This window comes from Saccopteryx leptura, chromosome 6 (assembly GCF_036850995.1).
Source record: "Saccopteryx leptura isolate mSacLep1 chromosome 6, mSacLep1_pri_phased_curated, whole genome shotgun sequence".
NCBI lineage: Eukaryota > Metazoa > Chordata > Mammalia > Chiroptera > Emballonuridae > Saccopteryx > Saccopteryx leptura.
The window spans coordinates 53,342,707-53,364,884 of NC_089508.1; the positions used below are offsets into that span (position 1 = coordinate 53,342,707).

The window sequence follows — 22,178 nt, forward strand, 5'->3', positions numbered from 1 at the left end:
AGTTCAAGTATCTTGTGTATGTATGACTGTGAAATATAGAAGAAAAACCAGATATTGTGTGTTTGAGAGAAACTTTTGGGAAGATTCCAGTGGAGGCAACAATTCATTTTAGATACCAGCTAACAAATGCTTATGATAATTCAAAAAGGAAGTAAGAACTCTGTGATGTGGGAATGGTATGTATATGGGAAATTAAATAAAAAATAATAATAAAGATGGTGCAAGAGACAAAATTTAAAACCAGGCTTCCCTTTCGCTCTAGACTGGTAAGCACCATATATTGGCATTTTATACACAGTGCTGAATATGAACAGATTTTCAGTACAATATTGGTAATTGATGTTTGTTGTTACTGTTAGAAAATAAGGAATATGATTTCACTGTAGGACTGGTAAATCTTATAGTTTCTTTATTTTAAGAGAATGTAAATAGCATTAAAAATTCTTCAGATACCATTTCCTCATCCGTCTTTACAAATTTCTCACTTCTTCTCATTCCTGCAGTTTTTTTACTTTTATACCTTTTATACTCCCCCAATCTTTTTTATTCCTTTTCTTACCATATCTCTTTGTTCAACCTTTTTCGTTTTCTATTTTACTCTTCTCTCTTATATTAGGTCATTCATTCTTTTTATTACCTGTTTATTGCCCTACTCTCTTCAACTGGTTTAACTTCTCCCAGGTACCTGTGAATTTTCTTTGTCCATCAAAGCCCATATTTCCTAATTAACACAGGTCCGCTCAGGGAATTGCTTTCTTCTCTTCCATTTGTGAACTGAAGCATGGTATAGTAGCACTCCAAATCAAATGAGAGTTAAGTTATAAATTGATGTATTTTATCTTAGGCAAGCTGTTTAACTTACATGCTTCAATTTCTTCCATTATAAAAAGAAGAATTAAAATTAAATTCCCATGTACCCTTCTAGCTCTAAAGTCCTATGATTCTGCAGTGTCTTAACTTTCCCATTTTTTGTCCGCTGTGCTGACCTCATTCATTTAATAAATATTTACACACCTACCATGTGTTTTTAACTACCATAATTTATGTGACAGAATCAAAAGAAACGAAGGACAGAGTTCCTGCCTTTCAATTGTTTATAGTCTGCCTGGAGAGACAAGAGGTATCTGTATGTTAACACTCAGTTATTTCCAGTTGGTTCCTGTTCAGTCCATGCCAGATCTGTATTCTCAAGGGGACACCAGCTACTATAGTGCCAACCTAATTTCTCCATGAGAGGCAGGGTTGCCCCTGAACACAGTGTAAATGACTCCTTTTTATGTTCTTATACATTTAGGAATCTCCATTGCAGTTGTTCTGTAGCATTATTTTATGTTGTTCACTTGATCCAGTCTGGAATTTAACCAGAATAGAAAATTTTATTTCAGAACTAAGGAGATTGATCTTCACTGTGATTCAGTAGATGAGCACTCTTTGTCCTTATCTTTTGTATGCATACATATGTCTGCATTTATATGTTTGTATAATTATATTCAAATATAATGTTCCAGATGGCTGAGTAAATGTGACTAACAAGTCTTTCCACACCACATATGCTCATGCTTTTTTCTTTGGTTTGTTTCTGTACCTATTTTGTAAGGGGTATTGCTTTTGGAGACATCTTTTCTTTCGTAGGCTGTATATGTTCTTTAGTAAAAAAATATATACCACTCCACAGGGATTAAGGACAGTGGTGGGAAGGGGACAGGACTTATAAAATGTCAACACTAGTGATCCTTGTGATGGAACTGTTTTGTATCTTGACTTTGGCGATGAATTCATGAAGCTGCTCTCATGATAAAATTGCATAGAACTAAATCCACACGCACAAATACACAAATGAATACAAGTAAAACCAGGGAAGTCAAAATAAGATAGGTAAATTGCACCAATACAATATCCCACTGTGATATAGTACCATAATTTTATGAGATATTACCACCGAGAGAAACTGGATAAAAGGTGTACTAGATCTCTGTTATTTCTTTCAATTGAATGTGAATCTACAATTATGTCAAATGAAAAAAGTTTCAATTAAAAATAATAGCTATTTTACAGAAGATGTATTGTAGAATTGTGTACCTGAAACCTGTACAATTTTGTTAATCAGTGTCACCCAATAAATTCAATTTAAAAACATAATGGCTATTTAAAGGAGTCTTCCTGAAAGATGATTTAACATACGTAGCTATAGGAAGCACATTCACACGTCGCTCTGTGCATATATATTTAGTGAAGTTGTAGGATATAATATAAATATACAGAAATTTGTTGTGTTCCTATATACTAGTAACCACTATCTGAAAGAGAGATAAGGGAACAGTCCCACTTACAGTTGCATCAAAAAGAATAAAATACTTAAAAATAAATTTAACAGAGGTGGTGAAAGACCTGTACATGAAAACTATAACACACTGATGAAAGAAGCAAAGACAGAAATAAATGGAAATACATTTCATGCTCATGGGTTGGAAAAAGCAATATTGTTAAAATGCCAAAAATCCCCAAAGCAATTTACAGATTCAGTGCAATCCCTATAAAATACCCATGGTATCTTACACAGAAATGTAATAAACAATTCCAAAATTTGTATAGAACCACAAAAATAGCCAAAGCGATCTTGAGGAAAAAAACAAAGTTGGAGGCATCTCATGCCCTGATTTCAAACTATATTACAAAGCTGTAGTAAACAAAACAAAATGGTATTGACTTTTAAAAACAAAACCAGACACATAGATCAATGGAACAGAATAGAGAGTCCAGAAATAAACTTATGCATATATAGCCAATTAATTTATGACAGAAGTGAAGACTATACACTAGGAAAAGAGCAGTCTCTAATAAATGGTATTGGGCAAACTGGCCAGCCACATGCAAAATAATGAAGTTGGAACACACTATCTTACATCATACACAAAAATTAACTCAGTGGATTAAAGGCTTGAATGTAAAACCTGAAACCATAGAATTTTAGAAGAAAACAAAGGTGGTAGTAAGTTCCTTGACAGGAGGTCTTGCTGATGTTATTTTGGATTTTACACCAAAAGTAAAGGCAACAAAAGCAAAAATAAACAAGTAGTACTACATCAGACTAAAAAACTTCTGCATAGCAAAAGAAACCATCAACAAAATAAAATGGCCCCCTACTGAATGGGAAAGAATATTTGCAAATCATGTAATATCCAAAAAATGTAAAGAACACATATAACTCAATAGCAACAAAAAGAAAAAAGAAAAAGAAAAAGAAACCCAATTTGAGTTAAAATGGACAGAGGATCTGCATAGACATTTTTCCAAAGAAGTCATACAGATGGACAACTGGTACAGGAAAAGGTGCTCAACATCACTAACCAAGGAAATGCAAATTAAAGCCATAATGAGCTGTTACCCAACACCTGTTAAAATGGCTGTAATCAAAAGGCAAGAAATAACTAGGGTTGGTAAGGATGTGGAAAAAAGGGAACGCTTGTACACTGTTGGTGGAAATAGAAATTGGTGTGTAGCTATTGTGTAAAACAATATGAAGCTTCCTTAAAACATTAAAATCAGGACTATCAAATGATCCAGCAATTCCACTTCTGAGTATTTATCCAAAGAAAGCCATAACACTAATTCAAAGAGATATTTGCATCCTCAAATTCATAGCAGCATTATTTACAATAGCCAAGATATGGAAATCACATAAGTGTCTATCGATGGTTGAATGAATCAAGAAAATGTGAGTGTATATATATGTGTGTGTGGGTATGTGCCAGGTATGTGTGTATTATGTGTATATTTATGTGAATATATATACACACAATGCATATTATTGAGCTATTTGTGACATTTGTGTTGCCATTTGTGACAACATGGACAGAACTTGAAGACATTATGCTAAGTGAAATAAGTCAGACAAAGACAAATACTGTATGGTTTCACTTATATGTGGAATGTAAAAAAAAAATACCCATAGAAAATCAAGCTCATAGATGCAGAGAATAGATTGTTGGTTGCCAGAATTAGGGGGAAAGGTGTAAGCAAAAACAGTGAATAGTCAAAGGTATAAACTTCTGTTTAGGAAATAAGTAATTCATGAAAATGTAATGTACAGCATGGTGACTATAGTTATAGATAATATTGTATTACATAAATGAAAGCTGCTAAGAGTAGATCTTAAAAGTTCTCATCACAAGAAAAAAATTTTTTTATATTCTGTAACTATGTTGACAGATGTTAACTATACTTATTATAGTGATCATTTCACAATAAATACAAATATCAAATCATTATGTTGTACACCTGAAATGAATATAATATGTGTTTTAAAAAGCAATTTAAAGGAGTCTGTGCTGAAAGATAATTTAACATATGTAGCTCTAGGAAGGACACTGGTATATTACTCTGTGCATCATGATTTTCCATTTACATCAAAGGATGCTCTGCTGAATAGATTTTACCCATTTCTTTTTTTTTTTTTTTTCTGAAGTTGGAAATGGGGAGGCAGTCAGACTCCCGCATGCACTCGACTGAGATCCACCCGGCATGCCCACCAGGGGGCGATGCTCTGCCCATCTGGGGCGTTGCTTTGTTGCAACCAGGGCCATTCTAGCACCTGAGGCAGAGGCCGTGGAGCCATCCTCAGTGCCCGGGCCAACTTTGCTCCAGTGGAGCCTTGGCTGCGGGAGGGGAAGAGAGACAGAGAGAGAAAGGAGAGGGGGAGGGGTGGAGAAGCAGATGGGCGCCTCTCCTGTGTGCCCTGGCCGGGAATCGAACCCAGGACTCCTGCACATCAGGCCGATGCTCTACTACTGAGCCAACTGGCCAGGGCAATTTTGCCTATTTCTTTTTATTCTAAATTTTCTTATTCATGTAAAGAAAGTAAAGGAATAGTTATGATGTGCTGGATGTGTTGTTTAATTAGCAGAAGAACTCTTCAAACACGTAACTGATGCTAATTTTATGTCTCATTTTCTGTGTTTTTAGAAAATTTATTTCTAATAATGGGTCAGTTAATTCTTTTAATGGGTTTAAGAATTAATGGAATCAAAGAGGTTTTGGGAGTTTATTCTGTCAAAGATGAATATTTGATATTGTAAATGCTATTGTAAATTAATTTAAAAGTATTATCATTGAAGGAAATACTATCTTGGATAGAAGACCTGGGTTCTTTGATGAGATCTCAACCATATTAAGGATTTGATAGAACTAATTCAATTTTAATATAAGTATTTAAGGAATTTGTAATAAAGGGAAAATACTTTTGGGTATTGACTTCTTTGAAACTTCTTATGTATATGGAAGGTATTTGAGTTTATATTTAAGTTGTTTTAAATGTGTATATTTTTCCTCTAGGAATGAGATACTATATATAACTCCCCAGGAAGTGGCATGTTTTTCTTTCTCACACTGCTTGCTTCTGAATATTTACTCATTTGTGTCATTACTCTTTTATTTCCCGTTTTTCTCCCCATTATCTGCTGTGTCTGCTCTCGACTGAAATGTGTTTTCTGGAAGAGCTGGTATTTGAAAATTACTTATTAGCTTTTAACCATATGAAAACAATATATGTAAGCATTTTGTTTAAAAATTACCTTTGTTAAAGAACTTTAAGACATTGTAGGGGGAAATATTTGGTTGGAATTAATTTAATTCTTGTTCTTTTCAATACAGTATTTCTCAAACTCCGAGGCTTGCAGAATTCACAAATTGAGATCTGACATCATTTTCAGAGAAAGACCTTCAGTAATGTGTAAGTAGTGTTTTGTTTTTCATTTTGATTTATTTCTATTAGCTATTTTTTGTATTAAACACTGAAAGTTTAATTTACCAAAAATTTAAATCAGAATTTGGCATATATTCACCGTATAATGATGATGAGTAATAAGTGACCCAAAATAACTTACTGAAAAATGTCTTAAGATATGCCCTTGATCAGTATTAATGACCATTTATTAGAGGTAGCTCCTCAAATGTAAAGAACACTGCATTAAGGGGCTTGAGTTCTTGCCCAGGCTGCTACTTAATAGCTAGATATCTTTAAATAAAATATCTTTTGTGCTTCAGTTTTCTTTGTTATAAAATGAGGACTTAGGCTGTGGCTAATAATAAGATCCCTTCCCCTCTAAATGTCCATTTTTCCTATCTTAACTTTTTTTAAAAAAATAAATCAGGGGTTGGTAATCTTTCATAAGGATGCTGTCAAATTTCACAGTTGTGCTTTGATTTTTTTGTTGTTGATTTTTGCTTGGGAATAGGTATTGAGAGGGGAGATGCTTCCAAAGTAGACTAGTAAACAACTGAGCTTCCCTTGCTCAAGAAGTTTGCTACAGCCTGACCTGTGGTGGCGCAGTGGATAAAACATCATCAACCTGGAATGCTGAGGTAGCTGGTTCGAGACCTTGTGCTTGCCCAGTCAAGCACATGTAAGAAGCAACAACAAGTTGTTCCCTGCCCCTCTCCCTCACCTTTTTCTCTATCTCCTCTCTCTCAAAAAAAAAAAAAAAAAAAAATTAAAGTAAATCTTTTAAAAAAAAAGTTTGCTCCACATAGTTCATCAGTTTGGGTTAATAAAACTTATTTTTATTTTTATTTATTTATTTATTCATTTTAGAGAGGAGAGAGAGAGAGAAAGTGGGGAAGAGCAGGAAGCATCAACTCCCATATGTGCCTTGACCAGGCAAGCCCAGGGTTTCGAACCGGCGACCTCAGCATGACCGCTCTATCCACTGTGCCACCACAGGTCAGGCAATAAAACTTACTTTTAAAAAGTCGAGTTTGTGCCTGACCAGTGGTGGTGCAGTGGATAGAGTGTCGACCTGGGATGCTGAGGTCCCAGGTTTGAAACTCCGAGATCGCTGGCTTGAGCCCATGCTCGCCAACTTGAGCGTGGGATCATCAATGTGATCCCATGATTGCTGGCTTGAACCCAAGGTCACTGGCTTGAGCAAGAGGTCACTGGCTCAAGTTGAGCCCCTAGTCAAGAAGCAGTCAATGAACAACTGAAGTGATAAAGCTATGAGTTGATGCTTCTCATCTTTCTCCCTTCCTGTCTCTCTCTTTTCCTCTCTTTCTCTTCTTCTCTCTCTCTATAAAACTAAAAATAAAAAATAAAAGTCAAGTTTGCCTTGTGTGGGTTTAATCCTTTCTAAAGATGTTAACCTGCTTTTAAATATGATATACAAATAAGATGTCTTTCCTTTCAAAATTTATATACAATGCCAGTTTTCAAGGAGATAGGGAAAAGGGATATAAAATAGAAATTGTCATGTTTGTATATATGGGGCTTTGGGGGGAAAATAATGATAGGGAATTTTGGACATAATGAAGGCAAACATTTGGAATCTGGAAGGGAGGTAGGTGGCTAGAAGTGAAATAAATATATAAAGAAGTGTGGAAAAGTAAAACTAAATAAAGAAACATCTTGAAAGCAGAGCCTGTTGCTTTCATTAGTATTGTCACTGGCTCCTAGAATAGTGTCAGGTCTTAGTATTTATGAAAAATTTATTGAATGAATGATTCAATTACTTCTTGTATAAATTTCTAATTTTGCCTAAGGTCCTGATGGTTTTGATTTTTGGTTACTACACTCAGATCATGTAAGTTTACCTATGTCTATCCTACATTCAGTAACTACAGTATTGATGGTAATTGAAGTTTATAAAATTGATTCTGAATTATAGGAAATAGACAGCCTGGGCAGGTGGTGATGCCATAAATAGAGGGTCACCTGGAACGCTGAGGACCCAGGTTCAAAACCCCAAGGTCACCGGCTTGAGCGCAGGCTCATCCACTTGAGCACAGGCTCACCAGCTTAAGCATGGGATTGCTGGCTTGAGTGCAGAACCATAGACATGACTATGTAGTCACTGACCTGAGCCCGAAGGTCGCTGGCTTGAGCCCAAGGTCACTGGCCTGAGCAAGGGGTCACTCTCTCTGCTGTAGCCCCCTGGTCAAGGCACATATGAGAAAGCAGTCAGTGAAAAACTAAATTACTGCAGCAACGAGTTGATGCTTCTCATCTCTCTCCCTTCCTGTCTGTCTTTCTGTTGGTCTGTCTTTCTCTCTCTCTCTTGCTAAAAATAAAAATAAAAAGATATTATGTTTAGTATAATATGCTTGAGAAAGATTATAATGTGAACTGTTCATTCATTAAACAAATATTTTTAAAGTACCTCTCTATTATACTTTGGGACTAGTTAGGAATGGAAAATTGGGGTACTGGTTACAGTGTATACTATTTCTTTTTGATGGAATACTGTATAGTCATTTAGTATGATTATGAATATTATAGCAGTTTAGAAAATGCTATTAAATGAGTAAAAATATGTAAGTATTTGTATTCTGTATTATAACTGTTTATGAGGGTAAAGAAGGATATTTTCTGTTCTCAAAGGAAACTAGGAAGTATTGTCAAATATAAACCATATTTGTGTATGGAATTACTGAATTTCTTTTTCTACCTGTGCTTTTGTACAACGCATAAAGTTTAAATGAAAATCCATATAAATTTAAATTTTTTGAAAAATATGATGAACATATATTGACTAGAAAGAGGAAATACTGTAGTGTATTGTCAGAAGAAAAGAGCAAAACTACTTTTGAAGGACAGTAGATAAATTACCTTGATTGAATGAAAAATGAGAGATGGAGTTTTAGGAAGATGAGATGGGGGGGGTCTCTAGTGTAGTTTTGATACTGTAAAATAGATGAGTTGATTTAGGTTCTTACCAGTAGAGTTATGTTTAAAAAAGGAAAATTTCTTCTAGCTTATGTAGGTGAATTGGAAGGAAGAGCAGTAGAGTTGGTTATTGACCATTTTTATATATATCTTAAATTTGTGATTATTTATCAGGTCTGTCTGCTCATTTTACCATTTCAGTAATAGTTTATACTTTGGTAAAAGTTTTAGGTTCAGATTTTTTGTTTTTCATATATTGTTAAAATGTTACCTTTGATTTCCACTCTTGCCTTTTCTTGTCCTTAGGGTTAGCCTAAGTAGCAATTGCTTAATTACTCTGACCTAATGGAGCTATAGAAAAAATAAAAAAGTATCTGACTTGATTGGGCAGAGACTGAAAGGGAGAAAAACAAGTCTCTATTAGTTGCTAAATGGGTAAGAACTGTCCTCTAATGATTTCTTTTTTTTATTTTTTATAAAATTTTATTTATTGATTTTACAGACGGATGGGACAACAAGTGTCAACTCATAGTTGTTTCACTTTAGTTGTTCATTGCTTGCTTATCATATGTGCCTTGACTGACGACCTCAGTGTTACAGGTCCACACTCCATCCACTCTGCCACCACAGACCAGGCTATAATGATTTTTAGTTTAGTTCTCATGAACCTTTAAGGCAGAGGTCTCAAACTCGCGGCCCGCGGGCCGCATGCGGCCCGCCGAACAATTTTTTGCGGCCCACAGACTAATCCATGAACTACAGTTTCTGGTCATTTTGTGACACTGAAAAGTGTTGCGTAACAGTTGCCTTTTGTAGACCTAGTGCGGCCCGCGGAATGGCTGTGATCTTGCTCTGCAGCCCACATGCTGAGTTGAGTTTGAGACCCCTGCTTTAAGGAATAAAGAGCACACCCTTCTTGCTTGCTATTCTCAAAGAAAATAGATGTAATTTGAAGTGAAATATTAGCTAAGCAGGTATCTGAAATTTTAAGATGATGTCTATAAACATTTTTATGAGGTAATTCCTTAAGTTATCTGCGTTATGTTGAACAGATGTAATATAATACCTCCCTCTCCTCTTCCCTACCTCCCTCCCTCTCCCTCCTTTCCTCCCTCTTTTTCCCTCCCTCCATCCCCCTCTTCTCTGTCCTCTTTCTTGAAAATCAATAAATAAATTTAAACAAATATTTTGTCTACCTTTCTAACTACTCTCTGCCCCTAAATTAATAAATGGAAAACAAAAATAACAAGGCAAATGAACTAGAGTGATACATAATTTACTTTTCTGTTAATAAAGTAAGAGGATTTTATTACCACTTTAAAATTAGTTCTTATATGTCTTGATGAAGAACAAAAACTAATTCCTTTTTATTAGTTATTTACTATATTTATTTATTTAAAAAAATTTTGTTAAACACCTTAAATTTTACTCACAGTACACAAGTATTTAATAAGCGCCACATCAGTACAGAAAACACATAGCCTACAGCTAATCCGTTAAAAGCACAACAGCCAAGTGAAAAGTCAGTACAGAGTCTTATTTTTACTTAAAAAAAAAAAATCTAAGATACATACGAGGACCTGAGCTATTTTCTCTTTCTAGAGACGTGACACCCATGCTTTCCGGTCAGTCATGTTCTATTGAACCAGTGCTAAGGCAATGCACTACGTCAAAGCACACAGATAAGCAGGCAAGCCGTTCGCTGCTACTACTTGTGCTGAGCTGGACCAGTGGAGGAACACGGTCTTGGTAGGAAGATTCTGCGGACCATCTACCCCGACAGAAAACCTAATGAACTGGTTCACACAGAAAAAGTTCAAGCAAATCTGCACAAACACCTAACATGCTATAAGGAAAGGAGAAAAAGATACACCTAGTCTACTTCCAGCATAAGCGCACGCTCACCCGTGCCCAGTTAAAGGGACGCCAACACAGGAAGCATTTCTGCTCTCATGGCATGAACAGCTAAAAAGCACACAGCATATAATACTTTGATCTTGAAGTGGGTAATTGTGGAAGTTCCAGGTTACATCCACTAAGTTAGCCTGAGTATTCATCTATAAAAGTAGCTTTTCAAAAATACTTAAAAGAGAGTTCTAGAAACAGTGGGATTACATCCGGACCAGAAGACATAGTGACACAGGGACTACAAATGTAAGACTAGGAAAACTGACTTTAACATGTAGCTTTTAAGTCCAAGAACATCTCTCTCAGTTGAATCCTGCAGCCAAGACATGCTATGACAACAGGAGCTCTGGAAATTTCAAGATAGGGAGCTGGCTTGAGTAAAGCCCTAGACCCACACTCCCAAACAGGAAAAACTAGGGATGAAACTTGTGCTGACATACCAACACGTGCTGGAGAGGGGCCCCCTTGAGGTGCTGGGTGTGGGATTGCTCCCTAGGGGCCAGACTTGAGCCCCTGAGAGAAATGTCCACTGAGGGAGGGGTAGGTACTAGGCCAACACAGGGTGTTTCCAAAGAAACAGGTCCCAGGAGGGTCACATGGTTGTTTTTTGACACATCAATACCTGATGTTGAAGAGTTGCAGAACAGAACCGCTCTCCAAGATCTCTTCTTCCGTCAGCAGCTGAAGCCTCTCCCAGCACACGGGGCTGCTGCAGTCTGGACTCTCATTGCCGGGCTGGGCCTAGTGCTGCAGGCTGTTCTGGGAAGCTGGCAGAGAGGGTGACCTGCACAATGAAGTCACCTCTAAACCACTGCTTAAGTCCGGTCCCCGGCCTTCTTTTTCTGCTCTGTAATCCAAAAACATTTCCTTAAAAGCCAGAAAGTCGGTGAATGTGAGCAGCATGTCGAATATGTCACCAGCCACCTCGTCTTTATGATGCTGTAAAGTTGTCGTGAAGGCCGCCGTGCTAAACCCGGGGATCCACTCCAGCAGCTGTTCTTCAATGTACCTTTCTACCAAAGAGATATATTCATTAAAAATAGGCGTGTAGGTGAGTTTATTCTCTTCCGTGTCTTCAAACTCCCGGTAGTACTTGTCCATTAAATTTCTCTGAAACAACTGGAACTCGTCATCCATGATAATGTCTTCTAAATATCCAACCATGGCATCAAATTCTGCATCAGAGGCGGAAGAGGAAGACAGCGCGAAGCTCTCTTCTTCTATGGTGTCCATCGCGCTGTCGCTGCCGCATCCACCCCGCGTGGGCGAGCCGGCTGGTTAGCCTCCTACTTTGTCCACGCCCGGGCCCGGGCCCGGGCCCAATCTCCTTTTGGCTCCGCAGAGCCCAACTGGCACCGGGAGGCTATGCTGCCGAGGCCGGCCGGGTCACAGCCTAGCCATGAGCCGGTGGGGCCTCCGTCTGAGCCATTGCAGCAGCCGAGGGGGCCTGATTTTAACCGACCCCGGGGTTCCCTATTTACTATATTTAATTGTGAATGAAAACAAATTATTAAAATTTGTGAACTAGGCCTGACCAGGCGGTGGCGCAGTGGATAGAGCATCGGACCAGGATGCGGAAGACCCAGGTTTGAGACCCCAAGGTTGCCAGCTTGCTCACGGGCTCATCTGGTTTGAGCAAAGCTCACCAGCTTGGACCCAAGGTCGCTGGCTCGAGCAAGGGGTTACATGGTCTGCTGAAGGACCGCAGTGAAGGCACATATGAGAAAGCAATCAATGAACAACTAAGGTGTTGCAACACTCAACGAAAAACTAATGATTGATGCTTCTCATCTCTCTCTCTCCATTCCTGTCTGTCTGGCCCTGTCTATCCCTCTCCCTGTCTCTGTAAAAAAAAAATAAAAAAAAATTGTGAACTAGGAAGATCTAACACAAATAAAATTTTCATACAAATTTCTCCTAAATATTTGCTTATTCATATATTAGCAATTTATTTCAGTTGCTAAAACAGTAGTTTTCAAAGACCTTGTTAAATATGTATATATGTTTTCATGATAATACTATTATATTTCCATTCTCTTTCCCTTCTTCATAGTAAGACATATAACTAATATATGCTTTAGTTTAAATAACATGAAGTTAGAGTATAGGAAAAGGAAAAAAATTCAATTTTTTCATTATAAAGAGAGGAAAGTGTTCTACCAAGGTATTTTTTAAGACTAGTGTCTATCAAAAGCTTATAATTTAAAATTCATGGACACATAAAAGCACATAAACACTTAAAAGAGTCTGGTTATGTAACTTTGGACCTAGTAATTCAATTTCATTAAATTTATTCTGAATAAATAAGAGTTATAGCCAGCGGCTTATGTTGAAGGTTATTTATTACAGCATTTAAAAAACATTTAAAAAGTAGAAGTAATAAATTATCAACAATAAGGAAATAGATCAATAATGTTATGTCCATAAAATAAAATACTATGCAGCCATCAAAGATTATTTCAAAGACTCTTTAATGATATGAACAAAAAAAGTTAAATACAAAAGTGCTTCTGTTTTTCTACTATATATTTGAAAATGAATTGATGGTTAACTTGGTAACACAGCATGTTTTTGTGGAACACCTGTAAGAGTCAGTCAGCTAAGAGTGACTATTCAAAGTTTAAAAGAGTTTTCTCAGAATAACAGGTTATTACTTCTTTACTTTCAATCTAGAAAGTGTTTCTGAAAAGTTTAAGCCCATTATCTTGTGCAAAAATTATATGTGTAAGGGAATTGCTATATAGGAGGCATATATATCTAAGTAAAGCAGGGAGGAACATTTGGTCCTTCTTTAGGCTTGTTTCCTAATCATATAGGGAGAATATTTATAGAGTATATTTGAGCATCGAGTACAGATTCCAAGAAATGTGGCAGAAATTCTGAAAACTCATGATATTAGGAATATATTATAGAAAGTTAAATGAGTTTTGGGATTATGATAAATGTGATTATTATAAACAAGTGTGCTGCATAAAAATTTCTTTGCCCTCAGATATTTTATAGTCTGTATAAGAAGGTTGTTTATTTTTTTATTATTTATTTATTTATTATTTTGTATTTTTCTGAAGTGAGAAGCAGGGAGGCAGACAGACTCCTTGCATGCGCCCGACCAGATCCACCCGGTATGCCCACCAAGGGGCGATGCTCTACCTATCTGGCATTGCAATGGGAGGCATTCTGGCACCTGAGGTGGAGGCCACAGAGCCATCCTCAGGGCCCAGGCCTACTTTGCTCCAATGGAACCTTGGCTGCGAGAGGAGAAGAGAGACAGAGAGGAAATAGAGGCGGAGGGTGGAGAAGCAGATGGGCGCATCTTCTATGTGCCCTAGCCAGGAATCGAATGAACCCGGGACATCCATACACCAAGCCAACGCTCTACTGCTGAGCCAACCGGCCAGGGCCAGTTGCTTATTTTTTTAAATTCATTTTAGAGAGGGGAGAGAGAGAGAGAGAAAGAGAGAGAGAGAAGAGGGAGAAGCAGGAAATATCAACTGTCATATGTGCCTTGACCAGGCAAGCCCAGGATTTCAAACCAGCGACCTCAGGATTCCAGGTCGACAGTTGTTTACTTTAAACTAGCATTTTCTAAAGCATGTTCTGAGGATTTCTTTCTAATTTTTAAGTAGGAAAATAGGGTTCATTGTTCAAATAGACTTGGGGAATTCTGGGTTAAATAAAGTTAATCAGGTACCTTTATCAACAACTGCTGAGGCTTTTGTATTTTTACACATTGTAAGTATACAAAAGAGGCATTTAGTATATATACCTAATTTATTTGTCCACAGAATCCTTTCTTTGCATTCATTGGAACTATTGTAAGGCTAACATGAGACACATTTTATGACATTTTTGTTTTAGATTAAACTTTTTTTTTTTTTTTACAGGGACAGAGAGAGAGTCAGAGAGAGGGATAGATAGGGACAGACAGACAGGAACAGAGAGAGATGAGAAGCATTAATCATCAGTTTTTCATTGCGACACCTTAGTTGTTCATCGATTGCTTTCTCATATGTTCCCTGACCGTGGGGCCACAGCAGACTGAGCAACCCCTTGCTCGAGCCAGCGACCTTGGGTCCAAGCTGGCGAGCTTTTTGCTCAAGCCAGATGAGCCTGTGCTCAAGTTGGCAACGTCGGGGTCTCAAACCTGGGTCCTCAGCATCCCAGTCCGACACTCCATCCACTGTGCCACCGCCTGGTCAGGCAAACTTTTTTTTCTATAACTGTTATGTAAGTAATGACAGTACTATGGAGGGGAAATCTCCTAATTAAAGAAAACAAATAAGATTTCAGTAATACTAAACAACTGAAGGAAATTTTGCTATTAAAGTGTTTGCAAATGCGTGGTGGATTTTTTGTGTATTTTTTCTTTGAATTTGTTATAAGCTTGCATTCCTGTTATAATCTCTGCCTTATTTTTATGATTTGAAGTTCTGTTTGTTGTATCTGCTGAGACTCAATCAGAGTGGATTTTTCTTTGTTTCTGTGGTTATAGAATAGGTGGTCAGATTCAGTTGGGCTGTATCTGCGGATAACTTGGGTTGAGGGTGTACCCTCTAGAACTGTTTCGCATTTGCTTTCCCAGGTACCCGTATCACTAGCCTGGGAACACAGTCATTGTTAATACCTCAGTTTGGAGCTTCCTGGGACCATGGCTTACGGTCAGACCCCATATCCAAGAGAAGGCTTTGTACCTCCAAAATAGGGCTCAGATTGAGGCAAATTTTGTTATGTACCAGTTGATGGATTTTTAAAATCCACTCTTTAAGTGGGGCTGTAGTCCTTTGAGGCTCTTGACTTTATACAGAGTCTCAGTTCCAATCCCCTAGCTTATGTGATCCCAGGGCCTTGTCCCCTGTCTCTGTGTTAACTTTTAAAACACATACCCCTTGATTACTGAGCAGGTCAGCAAACTTCCCCTTTCCAGTATCAGCTATATATACTGCATTTTAGCCTTTGTTTTCCATACTGTTATAGGCTGTAGGGATTTTCCTTACATTTTTACATATTAACCTATGCATTTAAAAGGAAAGGGGAGGGGTCCTGACCAGGCAGTGGTGTAGTGGATAGAGCGTAGACTGGGATGTGGAGGACCCAGGTTCAAAACCCCAAGGTCGCTGGCTTGAGCGCAACCATCTTGAGCACAGGATCTCTGGCTTCAGTGTGGGATCATAGACATGACCCCATGGTCGCTGGCTTCAGCCCAAAGGTTACTAACTTGAAGCCCAAGTTTGCTGGCTTGAGCAAAGAGTCACTTGCTCTGCTGGAGCCCCCTAGTCAAGGTACATATGAGAAAGCAATCAATGAACAACTAAGGTGCTGCAAAGAAGAATCGATGCTTCTCATCTCTCTCCCTTCCTCTCTATATCTGTCCCTCTCTCTGTCTTTCTCTCTGTCTCTGACTATCTCTCTATCTCTCTCTCTCTCTCACACACACACACACACACACACACACACACACACACAAAAGGAAAAAGGAATATGGGGAGTTAAACATCCATATTGCCAAAAATAGAAATTCTTACATTACTTTTATAATCATAAATAATGCTAAATATATTCTTATTTTTTAAGAGACATACTTTTTATGTATGAAAGTGAAATTATACTAGTGTATTAATCAATGAGGTAGTGCTCTTTTTGTAGTTTCTTTTTGTGCACAAACCACTTATATTTATTTGGCTTATTATAGGAAACTGTTAGTCTTTTCCTTTTCCTTTTAGATGTAACCTTCTGTAATGGAAGATGATTGAAGATAAGGGGCCTCGTGTTGCTGACTACTTTGTTGTAGCAGGATTAACTGATGTTTCAAAGCCTCTTGAAGAAGAAATTCACTTCAATGATGCCTGTCATAAAGTAGCTAAACCCAAAGAACCTATCACGGATGTTTCAGTTATTATTAAATCTGTTGGGGAGGAAGTGCCACGGGATTATACGTGTATTGATGTTACCCCAACTGGATTGTCAGCTGACCTCAATAATGGAAGTTTGGTGGGGCCACAGATTTACCTTTGCTACAGAAGAGGAAGAGATAAGCCTCCACTTACAGATCTGGGGTAAGTCTTTTTTAAGAAATATTATTATTATGGATCCAAATAATATGCCTTGAAGATTTTGAAGTTAACCACGTTTTTTTCATTAATAGATGTATGGCAGCTTTAGAAAAAATAGACATGTCTAGATCCAGAATCCGGTATTCTGTCACTGTGTTCATTGTATGTTTTCAGTGTCCCTTTGTCCTACAGGTTCCCAGCACTTGCATCATGTCTGAGTTTCTGTTAAAGGTAGGGAAGAGTTCTGACCTGTGGTGGTGTAGTGGGCAAAGAAGGCATGGCTAACATAGAGCCCACACCACGTAATGAGTTTATGCAGCCCGCGATTAAATTTTTAATATTCTCCACTATTTTAAAATCTCAGCTACTCAGAAGTGGAAGCGTCTTTGATTATTGGAAATCGAAATATTTAAGAAGATAGTGATACACAGAAAAGAATTCTGCGTGTGACTAACCTAGGGTTAACTTCCAATAATTAGTCAGATGGATTCACAATACTTCATTTATTAAAAAAATTCCATTATAATAAAGATGTACAACTTTTGAACTGTTTGACGTTTAGCAGCAATGTGAAACCCACATTAAGCGGAGTTTGCCAGTGTGCACCCAAGGTCAAACAATTCGTTATTTTTGTGGTCAAGTGTGCTGAATCAAGTGGCATTGTAGCATAGACAATAGCTGCAGTTGATAACTGAAAACGTGTCCAGGCTGTTTGTAAAATGAAATAATTGTTTTACTTGCGATATAACCCCTTCAAGCTCATTCTGTTAATTACATATTGTTTTGATTATTAATTGCAATACAGTTTGGATATTTATACAGTATGTAATTATATTTTATTAAAATAATATTGTATATTAAAATTTTTTCACTCACATTTATTTATAAACAAATTACATAATAAAATTTTGTTTACTTAAACAAATTATTTTTGTATTTAACATTTTTTTAATTTTAATATTTCGTCTGGCCTGTGAAAAAAGTTTTCTTTCTAATCTGGCCCGGGGGCAAAAACTGTTGCCATGCCTGGGATAAAACATTGACCTGGAATGCTGAGGTTTGCTGGTTCAAAACCCTGGGCTTGCCTGATCAAGGCACATATAGGAGTTGATGCTTCCTGCTCCTCCCCCCTTCAATTTCTCTCTCTCTAAAATGAATTTTTTTTTAATTCTAAAGATAGGGAAGAAAATTAGAAAAACATTTACATAAAAGTACCAAAATATTAATGTATTATCCTGATCATAAAAATTTTAATTATTTTTAAAGTATGAGAAAAGGATGGCTTTTAAGTGTCCACTATAATTATCATTATAAATGGATGCTTAAGTCTATGCATCAAACAAGGTAAGTGTTTGAGGTAAATTAGTACTTTCCTTAGGATATTATACTGTACTTTGTGCTCCTTTTTAATATAACAGCTTTATTGAGATATAAGTCATGTAATGGTTGATATAAAAAAGTTACCTTAAAAATCAATTTTCATCCATTTTTAAAAAAAGTTTTATTTACAGAGAAAGGAGGTGGAGGGATGAGAAGTAGTTGCTTCACTTTAGTTGTTCATTGGTTGCTTGTCATACATGTCTTAACCAGGCAAGCCCAGAGTTTCAAACCCATGACGTCCGTGTTCCAAGTTGGTGCTCTATGTACTGTGCCACCATAGGCCAGGCAGTCTCTGTCTGTTAATTACAATAATTTTAAATTGGTTACCAAACAACTACTATATTGTTATATGAGTTTACATATTTAGTAATTGGCTTGGAAAAATAAGCCAGCTTTTAGATCTTGTTTTCAAAAGATTAGGTAAGTTGCTCCTAACACTACTATCATCAGAATTTTAGCTTGTGGATAAAATTTGGGCATTGGTGTTCCCTAGAGCAGAGATGAGGAATTTTCTAAGCATAGGAAGGATTCTCCAATGTGAAAAGACTTTAATTAAAATGAATAAATTAGCTACTCTTTTTTATTTTTGTAAGTGACTTTAGAGAGAGAGTAGGGGTGGGTGGAGAGAGAGACAGAAACATTGATTTGTTTCTGTATGTGCCCTGACCTGGAATCAAACCAGCAACCTTTGCATACTAGGACAACACTCTCATCAACTGAGCTATCTGCCCAGGGCTAAATTAACCACTCTTAAAGTTACCCTTATATGGCTGTCATTTTAAAGAATATGACATCATTCTTGCCTTTAAACCTTACAGTTTATTTATTTGTATTATTTTTAATTTTTTTCAATTACAGCTTACATTCAGTATTATTTTATATTAGTTTCAGGTATCAACATAGTCATTAACACAATCATAGCCTGACCAGGCAGTGGCACAGTGGATAAAGCATCGGACTGGGATACAGAGGACCCAGGTTCGAGACCTCGAGGTTGCCAGCTTCAGCACGGGCTCATCTGGTTTGAGCAAAGCTCACCAGCTTGGACCCAAGGTCGCTGGCTTGGGCAAGGGGTTACTCGGTCTGCTGAAGGCCCACGGTCAAGGCACATATGAGAAAGCAATCAATGAACAACTAAGGTGTCGCAACGAAAAACTAATGATTGATGCTTCTCATCTCTCTCTGTTCCTATCTGTCCCTCTCTATGACTCTGTCTCTGGAAAAACAAAAACAAAAAACCCCACAATCATATATAAATACTTTACAAAGTGTTCCCCCTGATATTTCCAGTACCCATCTGGCACTATACACAGTTATTACAATATTATTGGCTGTATTTCCTATGCTGTACTTTACATCCCTGTGACTATTTTGTAGTTGCTAATCTGTACTTCTCAATCCCTTGACGTTTTTCACCCAGTCCCTCAACCCTCCTTCCCCTCTGGCAACCGTCAGTCTATTCTCTATAGCTGTGAATCTGTTTCTATTCTGTTTGTTCCTTTATATTGTTCTTTAGATTCCACATATAAATAAAATTATATATTTGTATTTCTCTGCCAGACTAATTTCACTTAGTTGGCCCTAGGCACTGAGGATAGCTCCATGGCCTCGGCTCAGGCACTAAAATAAATAGCTCGGTTGTCGAGCAATGGAGCAATGGAGCAACGGCCCCAGATGGGCAGAGCTTCGCCCAGTAGGGGGCTTGCTGGGTGGATTCCAGTTGAGGTGCATGCAGGAGTCTGTCTCTCTGCCTCCCCGCTTCTCACTTAAGGAAAAAAAATAACTTTAATTCATTTTGAATTTATTCTTGTATATGGTGTAAGAAGGTGGTCTGATTTCATTTTTTTTTACATGTATCTGTCCAATTTTCCCAACGGCGTTTATTGAATAGACTGTCTTTACCCCATTGTATGTTCTTGCCTTCTTTGTCAAATATTAACTGACCATATAGGCATGGGTTTATTTCTGGGCTCTCTATTCTGTTCCAGTGGTCTATATGTCTGTTTTTATGCCAGTACCATACCATTTGATTACTATAGCCTTGTAGTATAGTTTGATATCAAGTAGCATGGTACCTCCAATGTTCTTCTTTCTCAAGATTGCTGTGGCTATTTTGGGGTCTTTTGTAGTTCCATATAAATTTTTTTTCTCCTCCAAAGTTAGAAGCAGGGAGGCAGTGAGACAGACTCCTACATGCACCTGACCAGGATCCACCTAGCATGCCCACCAGGGGGTGATGCTCTGCCCATGTAGGCCATCGCTCTGCTAATGCCTGAGCCATTCTAGCGCCTGAGACGGAGGCCACAGAGCCATCCTCAGCACCCGTGCCAACTTTGCTCCAATGGAACCTTGGCTGAGAGAGGGGAAAAGAGAAAGAAGAAGGAGAGGGGAAAGGGTGGAGAAGCAGATGGGCATTTCTCCTGTGTGCCCTGGCTGGGAATCAAACCCAGAACTTCCACACACTGGGCTGACGCTCTACCGCTGAGCCAACCGGCCAGGGCCCATATAAATTTTTTGAATATTTTTTCTAGTTCTGTGAAATATATCATACCATTGGTATTTTGATCAGAGTTGTGTTGAATCTATAGATTGCTTTGGGTAGAATGAACATTTTAATTATGTTAATTCTTCCTATGCATGAGTACAGTATATCCTTCCATTTATTTGTATCTTCTTCAGTTTCTTTCTTCAGTGTATTATAATTTTCTGAGTACAAGTCTTTTACCCCTTAGTTAAATTTATTCCTAGGTATTTTAATTTTTTTTTTTTTGATGCACTTGTAAATGCGATTGTTTTCTTAGTTTCCCTTTCTGATAGTTCATTATTGGTTTATAAAAATGCAACCAATTTCTATATATTTATCTTATAGCCTTAAAAGCTCACTGTTTAGACAAGAAAAGTTATCTAACAGTATAAAAATCAAAAATAGTAATTCAAAATATGAACAGCATAATATCTGATTAAATAAAAGGTATATTATGTATTGTATGTATTTACATTCCATTATCTTTTAAGAATTTGAGGTAATAAATGATGGTTTGTTTGCCTGTGTTCTATTTTTCTTGTTTTCAATGAGCATCGATACGGCAGGCACTATTTTGGAGACCTTACTTACACTCTCATCTAATTTTTTCAAGATCATATGAGTTAGGTTTTTTAAATTTTATAGCTGAGTAGTATAATGCTCAGAGATTAAGTAACTGCCCTAAGGTGATATAGCTTGTAACTAGTGGTAGGAATTTGAATTCAGATGTGTCTAATTTCTCTCTGTTACAATGTCTTTTTTTTAGATTAAAAAAAAAAAGAACAAAATACATTAAAAAAAAGCAAGATCAAAAGGAGGTAGAAGAATTAAGCCAACAATAAAATATACATAGTTGCTATGATTAACCACCCAATTTAGCTCTAAATTTTAAAAATGTTGAGAAAATATTTTTGTGTGTTGACAATCAGGATAAAAAGGGAAATTGAAAATTATATTAGAAATAATTTGACCAGTTTCTAGTGCTAAATTTTCTTTGTATAATGGGATTTTATAAAAGAGAATAGTGATTGACATTGAAGACATTGCCTGTTACAACAATATCTATAGCTAAAACACTTTATATAGTAGGACTTTAAATTATCTTTAATCATTTCAAAGACTTAGCTTTAAAGTCAAATCAGTGAATTATGTGAAAGAATAAACTATATTATTCAAACATGACATTTTCTTAATGTCCCCAAGTACTTTAAGTATAGAATTTAGAAGACTTAAGGATGGCCTACCCTTTATGAAAACCCTATGCTATTACCACAGCAAAGAAAGAAAAAAAAAACACATACAAACCTGTCTTTTACCCATAATTTTGAGGTTATTTTTTCTTTTGAAAGCCTAAAATTATCTCTTAAACCTGAGGGAAGTATTGGAAGTAAAAGTGTCCAAGTAAAAATTATATATCTTCTGGTGTAGGAGCCTTTTGTGAAATTTTAATTTTGGCCACAATACAAATTTACTTTTTCACAAAAATGTGCTTCGTTTTAGAGACAAAAATGAATAAATAAATCCATTAAATAGAATGCTAAAACAAGTACCACTGCACTTAACTGTTGCCATCCTATGGTTTATGTCAACAAACACAAAGGTTAATCTGATTTTTCTTATATTATTAAATTTTTGGTAGGGAAAACAGGTTATCTTATAA

The 22,178-nt window shown here is 36.9% G+C and overlaps 1 protein-coding gene and 1 pseudogene across 3 annotated transcripts in view; one reads left to right on the forward strand and one right to left on the reverse strand.

Moving 5' to 3' along the window:
- DENND4A (DENN domain containing 4A) overlaps positions 1-22,178 on the forward strand; it is a 128,083-nt gene that overhangs the window by 23,108 nt on the left and 82,797 nt on the right. For all 3 annotated transcript variants that reach the window (XM_066343722.1, XM_066343723.1, XM_066343724.1), the window contains exons 2-3: positions 5,650-5,728; positions 16,285-16,617. In XM_066343722.1, coding sequence (XP_066199819.1) covers positions 16,307-16,617 — 311 coding nt within the window. In that variant the 5' untranslated portion in view covers positions 5,650-5,728; positions 16,285-16,306. The remainder of the gene's footprint in view (positions 1-5,649; positions 5,729-16,284; positions 16,618-22,178) is intronic.
- LOC136376163 (ADP-ribosylation factor-like protein 2-binding protein pseudogene) lies at positions 11,125-11,797 on the reverse strand (annotated as a pseudogene).